Genomic DNA, 10,847 nt, shown 5'->3' on the forward strand with positions numbered 1-10,847 from the left:
ACATATATTTAAGTGGCCAATTTGACCTTGTAAGAATTTAGATTTTCATACACAGTATCATAAAATATAACAAGTTTATCGTTTTGGGCTTTGGGTGCTTCATCCTTAAGGTTTATGAAATTAAAAGGTAATTCACCGAACAAGTATTTATCACACAGCCAATCGGTATCCGAGTTAAAGAAGTTAGTACTGAGTTTAGAACAATTTAAATGAATCCATCTATTACAACAAACACATAAAACCGCATTTTCGTTCTGGGTAACTGAGTTAACTCACATGATACACGGATATTTTGTAACCATTGACGGTAATTTAATACTATGCACTTTCTGAAAATTCTAGAGTTTTTATAAATCAGTGTCCGACATAATGGCCCGAATTCACAAAGGAGGTTTGTCGACAAAGTACCTAAAAAGCGCGTCGAAACGCGTCATATGACGCACATAAACCTAGGTTTGTCGACAAACTTCCTTTGAATATTCGGGCCAATGAGTAGGCTGTTTAAAATGTAGAAATTTTAATCTTTTTACCACGCTTGTAATCTTTTTACCACGCTTGTATTGAATTTACATTGAATTTGTACACAATTATAGCTGAATTTCTGGAAACATGTGCAATGTGTTTATGGATTTTAGTTACAGAATCGATGTCTTATATTTGATATTGCTAGTTTTTTACATGTATATATTTAAAGGTGTTATCTATTGTGCCGAACATGTAAACATGAATATTCCAGCCATGGCTGTCCTTCATGTAAAATTGTCTTTGTATGAACCATGTTTGTGCTATAATAAAAACCATTTTTGAATTGAATTGAATTGAATGAGTACATTTCTGTCATCCTTGATGGGGGCGGTGAGGGTCAGTGACCTATTTAGATAAACCAAAAAACTAATCACGTGAAAGCTGGTGAACACCTGTGGCCTGGTCACGAAATTCAATATTTAACGTTTATTTTTGAAGGTGGGTATATATATATATATATATATATATATATATATGCCTTGGCGATGTAAAGTGATCCATTAGTTTATTATAACGTTTATTTTGGAAAAAACGTTTATCACTTGTCTGATGAATAGATTTGCAATGGATAGAATGGCTTCGAAACGCGTGATTTTTCTGCTATTCTTACTAAAAATAACATCAATTTGTGACTGTTCTAATTTAGATCCGAATTTTGGTTCTGCTGACGGAAACACGTCCTCATCGGGTCCGAGCAAGTTCGAGATTCGACTGCCCTCGTCTTCGTCCTCGTCTTCGTCCTGGTCTTCCAGCTGGAGCGGTAAGGAATAGATACGTCCAACTACAAATGCATTCATACATTTTACCCCTCAGTTACTTTCTTATTTATCTTTGATTACCATCTTAATTACTTTGGTATTCATAATACGTCCAACTATAAATGCATTCAAACTTTTCTAAATACTCTAGTATTGTTACTTACTTTGATAATTTATATTTCATTCAGCAGGTAGAAAGACATCTTGGTGCCGTTCCAATGATGCGACTGCCCCCCCCCCCCTCTATGGGTTGAACCACACTACGCCATTGGTGACTGGGGTTTCTTGCTTTTTTCATGAAGTAAATCACCTAACCCTCAATTAAACCAGTTCTCTCTTCTCCTTCTTTTGGTATACTGTAGAAAACGATGATGATGACTTTTCATATTTGATTTGTCCTGCTGGTGAGTATCCCATCAATTTTGTTTTGGTTATTTAGTGGTTTTAATCAAGTTGAGCAGAACAATGTTTAAAGCCTGACTCATCATCATACTTTCGAAATCATCGTCTATTCAGGGGATTTCGCTTTAAGGGGTGTGGGGATGTAATTCCCCCTGTTCTGTTTAAATAATCAAACGAATTTTGTGAGCTTTTATGTACTTGGAAAGAAATATAATCATTAGTTGGAAACTATACAAAATTCATGGGTTTTTAACTTGGGGAAAATGGAAACGTCTGTCGGCACACTTAGGTTTTTTTTTATTCATCGGCAAATTTGTTGAACCTTATTTTTGTTACTTGCTCGCTTGTTTAAAGCTTTTCAGTTGACTTTTCGGCAACACTATTATGTTCTAGTGAATCTCCCGATCATCTTGTCTATCACATTACAACAATATTCAAAATAATGTAATTAACATGGGGATGGCTGAACTCTACCCCTCTCTCTCTCTCTCTCTCTCTCTCTCTACCTCCTCTCCCTCTCTCTGCCCCCCTCTCCCTCTCCCTCTCTCTACCCCTCTCTCTCTCTACCCCCTCTCTCTCTCTCTCTCTCTCTCTCTCGCCCTCTTATAAAAAATACGGGCGGCACCTGCATCAGGCTAGTAACTCCATGGTTTGCTCAAGGCGAAACAAGTTGTTTAAGCAATCACGAGGCCTGTAGGTTGCCCTTGTCAATTCACCAATTTTCATCTTCAGTTGTTTAAATCAATCAGACCATTCAATTTAACACGAAATGTGCGTGGAATATCATTGTTCCGATTTGAAATTCCTCAGTCGAACAGTTTGACTGTTCTGGCTGTTTTATGCTTTTGTTTGACTCTACATAATAGGCAATAAAGTCTGTTTAAAGTTTACAACTTCAACTGGTTAGTGCTTTATTCTAGTAATCTTCATTCTGGTTGTCAAGTCAGTACATAACACAAGAGGGCGCACTGCCACTCTAAACCATATATAACATCCTTCCTTCTTTAAGAAGTTAATACCTGTATATTAGTTTGTCGGCCTGAAATGCATATATGAATGCCCATGTCAGTACACATAAATCTAATTATAAATCCTCTGGAAATATCTGTGTTTATAGAAATAGTATCATAATAAATCAACTTCAGCATGGATGCATAATTACACTTGAGTGGTTTTGTTGTTCTTTTGAGACAATACATATGAGCTTAAATTCTGTTTTCTCTCGATTAGTCCTTTGGAACACTGGCTTAGATTATGTATCATCTTCATCAAATTTCAAATAGATCCAAAATCAAATACTTTTGTTTTGATTTGTCTAAACAACATCAACCAATCAATATAAACAACATACTAACTTTCTTTCTTGTTAATTAACAGGTGACTTTCCTGTATAAACAATTAACTTTCTCTTAATGAAACAAATATATAGTTGTCTGTCTACATCTATATAAAGTAGTTACACATAATGTTTATTTAATGATAAACAACAAAATCTTTCATGTGAGCTGGTGGATGGCGAGCTCTGGTACTACGGCGAGCTGGTCTTGGTGGTTCTTGAGTCTCTTCAGCAAGCTGGGGTTCGCGAATATCATTATTTGCTTCGCGACGAGGAGACTTCGCTACGTGATCTGGTGAATTTGTGTCGCTACGCTTCGCTTCGGATGTTGATGGCTCTGGTTGTTCGCGAGTTACGCTAGTAGGCGTGGAGAATATATCTGACTGGTCACTGAATGTGCTACTACATGTGCGCAAGTGCTTCCTGTTTCGTCGAACTATATTGCCATTCTCTGACCTGACTAGATATGATCTGGAATCAACTTGTTTCTCTACTCTCGCTTTGTGCCATCGCTTACTCTGTGCGTTAGACTGCGGCTGAACACGAACAATATCTCCGCGTTTCAATGGTGGTAGCTCTTTCGTGCTCTTATCGTAGTACTGCTTTTGCTTCTTCTGCTTTTCCGCTTTCTTTGCGACAACTCTATTTTGTGTGCGTGGAATCAGAAGCTTGGACGCGGTTGGTACAAGAGTGCGAGTGCGACGACCATACAGGCGTTGAGCTGGCGAGCTATCAAGTCCTGCTGTGGGTGTGTTACGCCAATTTAGAAGAGCTAGCTGAAAATCTTCTTGAGCTTCAGTTGTCTTACGTAAGAGACCCTTCGCAATCTTGACGGCACTCTCCGCTTTCCCATTGCTCTTGGGATAATATGGGGAACTCGTGATGTGCTCAATCTCATACTCCTGCATGAAGGTCGCGAAATCTTGAGAGTTAAATGGGGGACCATTGTCCGACATAATGGTTTCTGGGATACCGTGACATGCGAAAATGCTCTTTAGTCGCCTGACGACTGCTCTGGTATCTTTCTTGTGTGGCAGAGGAAGAACTTCGAAGTAGTCTGAGAAATAGTCCACAACACAAACATAGTTCTTGTTGTTCAACTCGAATAAGTCTATACCGAGTTTCTGCCACGGACGTTTCGGCAAGTCATGATTGATCAGAGGTTCACTTCTTTGCTTCGGAGCAAAGGTTGCACAGACTTCACAGTGTGAGAGATAGTCTGTAAGATCGCTTGTCATCCCTGGCCAAAATACACATTCTCTGGCCCTTGCGAGTGTGGCCTGTATTCCTGTGTGTGCGCTATGAAGTCGCTGTTTCACACGAGGTCTCACTTTGACAGGAATTACACAACGCTGTCCGCGGAAGATTATACCCTCATCATACGTTAGTTCATCACGGATGTCAAAGTATGGAGAAGTCCCAGGTGGCAGACGAGACTTGTCTTCGGGCCACCCCTCAAGGATCAGTCCCTTTACCGCTTGTAGGCTTTCATCCTGTTGCGTTTCAATCCTGATGAGCGCTAACGTCTTCTGCGACACCGCTATGTCCTCAAGCATGTGAATGCTTTCAACTTCTTTCTCTGTCGGCGATTGCTCGGAGTTCGGTAAGTATGCTCGCGACAGGGTGTCTGCTAGGTACATCTCTCTACCCGGCTTGTAGAAGATCTCTACATTGTACTGTTGCATTCGCAATAGTAATCTTTGCAGTCTCTTTGGTGTAGAAGCCAATGGTTTACGCGTTATTGTCACTAGCGGTTTGTGGTCTGTCCAAAGGATCACCTTTCTACCGTACACGTACTGATGGTTTCTTTCAAGTCCGAAAACTTGCGCAAGAAGTTCCTTCTCGATCTGAGAATATCTAGTTTCGGCCTCAGTCAACGCTCTACTTGAGTATGTCACCGGTTGGTCATTCTGAGTCAACACGAAACCCAGGCCCTTTTGTGAGGCATCACCTTGACCCTCTACCGGCAACTGCTGATCAAAGTATCGGAGAACCGGTGCTTCTGTAACAAGTCCTTTGATCGCGATGAACGCTCTAGACTGTTCTTCTCCCCAGTTCCAGGGAGTGTCCTTGTGGGTCAACCTACGTAACGGTTCGCTGAGCCCCGACAATGATGGCAAGAACTTTGCTAAGTATTGAACCATTCCCACAAATCGCTGGATTCCAGGTATATCTACTGGCTGTGGCATGTCAACGAGAGCTGCGACTTTGCTAGGATCGGGCCGAACACCTTCCTTGGTCAGTCGGTGACCAATGAACTGCACCTCCTTACATTTGTACTCAAGCTTGCTAGAATTCAGCTTGATGTCTCGCTCGCGACATCGGCGAAGGAAACTAGTCATGTTACGATCATGGTCTATGCAGGCCTCTGCATGTGTCTCACCCTGTCCAGTTATGAGAATGTCATCTGCTATGACGAATACTCCTGGTAGGCCTTCAAGGCACTGATCTAGGCGCTTCTGGAAGAGCTCAGGCGAAGGTGATAGACCAAAGGGTAAGCGAAGAAACCTATATCTACCCCAAGGTGTCTGAAATGTTGTAAGCTTGGATGATTCTGCGTCCAACTTACATTGTAGAAAACCTTCCTTCAAGTCGGCCTTGCTGAAAACTTTCACATTCGCTAACTGTGGTAGGACATCATCAATCGTTGACAATGGGTAATGCTCACGCTTCAACGACCTATTAAGATGTTGCGGATCGATGCATACTCTCAATTTACCACTTGGTTTCCTAGCTACTACAAGACTAGATACCCAATCACTAGGATCTTCTACCTTCTCAATCACCTGCAGCTTTTCAAGCCTACACAACTCTTCTTTCAAATCTTCTTTAATTGAAAGAGGGACCCTTCTAGGGGGCATCACTACTGGCTTTGCCTCAGCCTCTAAGGTCAAATGAACTACTCCTGGCATGTTACCCAACCCTGTAAATACATCCTTGTATGGGATCAGAATATCATCATTAGCTACTGCATGAACAACTTCAATGTTTTCATACTGTACTTTGATCAACTTCATCTGCTGGCCTGTACTAGCTCCCAACAGTGGTCTTGTGACTTCGCCCTTCACAACAACAAATGGAACTAAGTACCTCTTGTTATTCTTTACATTCCTAAGATGCAACTTGCATTTCCCTGCCACTGGTACTGTTCCTTGACCATACACAATCAGAACCTGATTTGTACTAGTTAACTCTGTCCCAGATGGAACATCTTCTAGATGGATAACATTACATGTCGCTCCACAATCAACCTGCATACCAATCTCGTCTTCGTCATTGATTCTAAACTTTGCAATGATCTTTTTCTGATAATTTGGACTCTTACTATCAGCAGATACCTGAAATGCTTCATCTGTGCCTATCAGAGAAACATATACACACTCTTGTTCAGAATCTTCATCCTCTTCAATTGTCTCTACTCTGTGAGCCTTGTTCTTATTCTGTTTACATTTCACAGCGAAATGATTTTCTCTTTTGCACAGCTTACACTTTTGGCCATAAGCTGGGCATTTTGATTTGTCTTTTTCATGCTGCTTACCACAGAAACCACAATTAATCAATTTAGGAGCTAGCTTCTTGCCCTTACCCCCACTATGCTTCCAAACCTTTGGTTTATGGGACACTGCATAGGCAGATACTGGTTCCTGCATGGCTTTGCTCTGAGCTTTGGACGACTCCATAGCTCTGCAGATATCCAAACAACTAGACAGAGTAAGAATTGGCTCTTGCAAAAGACGTTTTCTTGTATTATCGTCTCTAATCCCTAGAACGATTCGATCTCTGATGAGGTCATCAGTTAGAGTACCAAACTCACAAGTACTTGCAAGAGACCTTAACCTCACATAATAATTCTCAACTGACTCATCAGTATTCTGAACACACTTATTGAACTGATATCTTTCAAAAGTAATGTTTGTTTGCCCGACACAATATTCAGACCAGAGTTTTCTTATGCATTTATAACTCTTTCTTTCCTCCTCATTTCTGAAAGGGAGGCCTTGTTGAATCTCCAATGCATCAGTTCCTAGTGCCGTTATGAAATGTGCCACACGAATTTTATTACTTTCGTGTTCTAACCCAGTTATGACCTCATAACTGTCCCACATCTGGGTGAAAATACCCCAGTTTTTCTTCATATCCCCTTTTACCGAAAGAGGTCTTGGGAGTGGCACATTTGTTCTACTTGTACTGCCCGGCCTATTTCTGGTCCTAACACTATCATTATCAGTATTGTTATCACTCAAGACCTGACCCTGGTTAGTCCCAGTTTCATTTACTCCTTCTGACTCTTCACTTCCCCTCTGGGGAGGATCTTGTACTACCTCAGTGTTAGACATGGTTATCTCTACCGCCTATACAATTACACTTACAGTAACAAATCAGCAAATTCTAAAACGGAGTAAACTATACTGCTAAACCCACTGAATGAACCAGACTGATTGGACTTATCGAGTATTAATTCTGATATTAATGCACTCTTTCCATAAATCCACACCATTTCATTCCAAACAATGCACACGTAAAACAACCAAAATAACTAAACATCGTAATTATTATTGATAGTTCACATTACATCGACTGACGAGTCAAGTCTATTGCGACAATGTTCATAAGTCATATTCACCGCTGCTCAACGACGTCGCGTTTATGGATGCTATGCTACGAACCATTCGCTAATCTGTCCACTGTACGACGACTTCGCGTGTACTCGGTTGCTGCAAACTTGCTCGGAACGTGAACAGTTCGACTCTGTAAATTATTCTTCCTGGCTGCACGCCGATTTCAGGAATGAGTCCATGGTCACTACACTTCTGACACCATGTTTTATGCTTTTGTTTGACTCTACATAATAGGCAATAAAGTCTGTTTAAAGTTTACAACTTCAACTGGTTAGTGCTTTATTCTAGTAATCTTCATTCTGGTTGTCAAGTCAGTACATAACACAAGAGGGCGCACTGCCACTCTAAACCATATATAACACTGGCAACCATTTCTATATGCGCCATTCAAAACGAAAAGTGTGACCACGCTTTCAAAGCAATAACCATTAATAAATCACCTTCTGGGTTCAGTCTTTTTTAGTTATTCGTATTTGAAAATGGGCTATCAATTTTTTTATTTTTTTATTACATGCATTCATTCAAAACTGTATCGTCCAATCATTAATCTGTGTAAAAAAAATTCCCTTTCCCCAAATTATCTTCGAAGAGTATAAATTATCATATTCTCCTTTCGTAATTTTGGCTGTAAATGAGGATTCGAAAAAAGGGGAAGAGAGAGAGAGAGAGAGAGAGAGATGGGGGGGGGGGGGGTAGCAGCAAATTAACCCTGTTAAATTGATTCCTTTTTATGACATAACCTCTTGAGTACAGGAGTATGTCAAATCAGTACAGTATTTTGATATCAATATTCATCTACAACGAAGTGAAGTACCGTACAGGGTAACAATTCTATTTAGAAGTAAAGAAAGCATATTCTATAAGACACCTGGTGTTCACTTTCAAATATTTACACCGTGCCGCCGCAAGATGGCGATATTTCACAAGGCCCGCTATTTTAGGCAATATGCCTAATATAAGACGGTTTGGTACATTAGGTATATTGCCTAATTTAAGAAGGAGGGCAGGGGCCACTTTCAGTGTCGTTCTACCTTGGCTCAAGGAAAGACTCGGCATGGCGCATAGATTGGTGACGATCAAGTGGAACTTAACACTCGACATTGAAATAGCCATAAATCTCATGTCTTGTAGGATTTATGGTCTTGAAATTATGATCGTAACCTCCTCAGTAACTATGTCTTGTAGGCCTACAATCATATCGAATAAACTTGAATATTGGCGTTTTAAAACACATGTTTCCTTCCGAAAATATATCGATGGATTCATCTCTCTTGACTACAGGGGCGTCCGAATGTCTTTCAGTTTGGGGTGTGCACCAACAAAAAAAAAGAGTAATTTCTGGGGGGGGGGGGGGGAGAGGGAGGCACTGCCAAAGGGTTCAAATACTGAAACAAAGTTTACACATTGGTATATATATTAGATAGCTTAGACAGATACCGAGATGTAATTGGTCCAGAGCTCGTCACGTGATATCAATTGTGAGGATCCAAATTGTTATATTTTCCTGGCCGGTCACTTTTCGGTGTTATATTAACCAGCTGGTGAAATTAATATATTTTTAATCAATGCATGTCGCCCTCTTGAGGACTGTATGTCACCAATTACACACATTAAACCATTACCGAGGGTCATTTAATTTTTTCAATATTTTTTTTTCATGAATTTTTTTTTCCCGTAAAATTATTTTTCCACATTTTCTTTTTCTTCCAAAAAATACTTTAATTTTGGGGTAATTTTTTTTTTTCCCGAAAAATGCTTTTTTGGGTAAGAATTTTTTTATTTTTATTTTTTCCCAAAATTTTTTTCATAATTTTTTTTTTTGTAAGGTTTTTTTTCTTTCTTGAACCATCTCGACAGATTATTTTTCCGTAATTTCCGAAAAAAAGGGGAATTTTTTTTCGACCCCCCCCCCAAAAAAAGGGCTATCTAATATAACAGTTATTGACTGGCAGGGGGTATATAACATTCTTTGGACCTGAAGGGAGTTATATTTCCCCTCGTTACCATATTTTCCCTCAGCGCTGCGCGCTTCGGGAAAATATAACCACTTGGGAAATATAACTCCCTTCAGCGGTCCAAATAATGTTTTATACAACACCTACGTGGATCCCTGTCATTTGATTGGAGGATTGTTGGTCACATGATATTCAATAGATGGTATATTGCACGGTCGTGCATTTTTGGTTATATGCGCCGTGCATTTTTGGTTATATGCAGACTGCGTACCTCTCTGCCGTGCGCGCGCGTATCCCTGCGTGTATCTGACGCGAAGGCAATCTGAATGTAATCGAGAAGGCTTGAATCCAACTTGAATTTATCTTTAATATAAGGAGTAAAGCATAATTTTGTTGATTAACGTCGGATCTTCTTCGGTGTTGTATAAAACAAATAATGAATGTTTTTCATTCGTTCAATGGTGCGAATATTTTCATTCGTTGAAAGATTAACATTAATTCTATTCAACTCGGCTGACGCCTCGTTGAATAGAATGTTAATCTTTCAACTCATGAAAATATTCGCACTATTGAACTCATAACCATTCATTATTTGTATAATATTACACCCCCTGCCAGTCAATAACTGTATAATATAACTACCTTGTGATTAATACATTACCATTGATGATCTCCAACATTTATTCATAACGTGATCCAAGACACTGCTTCAGCAACATACTTTTGCAGTTGTCAATGTGTGTAATTGTTCGAAGATTCATTTGCGAATTTGCGCCACTCGCAATGGTGGTTTAAGAACAATCCTATCTGAAAGAATGAATAAGACTTTAGAAAAGTCTTACTTAATGAGATAGGCCTAATATGATTGCAAGCTAGCGTAGCAAGTAAGTTTTATGGGAAATAAAAGAAAAACTGCTCTCTTTCGCTATAAATTAGTGGCATATATTAAAGGTAGTGTATCCCTTTTGAAGCCAACATCAAATACTGTAGAACTTTGCAGGAATTATGAATATATCACGTATGTCATATCTGGGAAATTTAAACGTTAGCAGAGTCTAAATATTCAAATTATGCAAGGAAACCCGTTTACTTGCTAGGTTTCACTGTCAGACACTATTGAGTGACTGACTGGCTGTTTTCTTCTTTGGTAATAACATACATAAAATGAGCTGTAAAGGGTACATGAGCATTTGTCCACATCAATAACCCACTTCTTTTAATGGCCAAAATTAAGCTGACTGAATCTTTGCGC

At 39.6% G+C, this 10,847-nt stretch overlaps 1 protein-coding gene across 1 annotated transcript; it reads right to left on the reverse strand.

Moving 5' to 3' along the window:
- Nucleotides 1-3,158: 3,158 nt before the first annotated feature.
- On the reverse strand, nt 3,159-7,358 carry LOC105438495 (uncharacterized protein K02A2.6-like). Its single transcript, XM_030984584.1, has 2 exons — nt 7,309-7,358; nt 3,159-6,705 (listed from the first exon to the last, which is right to left on the reverse strand). Exons 1-2 carry the CDS (start codon nt 7,356-7,358, stop codon nt 3,159-3,161), a joined length of 3,597 nt encoding a protein of 1,198 aa, XP_030840444.1.
- Nucleotides 7,359-10,847: the final 3,489 nt, after the last annotated feature.

The sequence above is a fragment of the Strongylocentrotus purpuratus genome, unplaced genomic scaffold (genome assembly GCF_000002235.5).
Source record: "Strongylocentrotus purpuratus isolate Spur 01 unplaced genomic scaffold, Spur_5.0 spur5_contig_834, whole genome shotgun sequence".
Taxonomy (NCBI): domain Eukaryota; kingdom Metazoa; phylum Echinodermata; class Echinoidea; order Camarodonta; family Strongylocentrotidae; genus Strongylocentrotus; species Strongylocentrotus purpuratus.

Bases quoted from the DNA above. Each gene is read 5' to 3' on its own strand.
- LOC105438495 (XM_030984584.1), bottom strand. From the start codon at position 7,358: ATGTCTAACACTGAGGTAGTACAAGATCCTCCCCAGAGGGGAAGTGAA. The intron at 6,706-7,308 runs GTCAGAAGGAGT...GGATATCTGCAG, and splicing joins CCCCAGAGGGGAAGTGAAGA to AGCTATGGAGTCGTCCAAAG.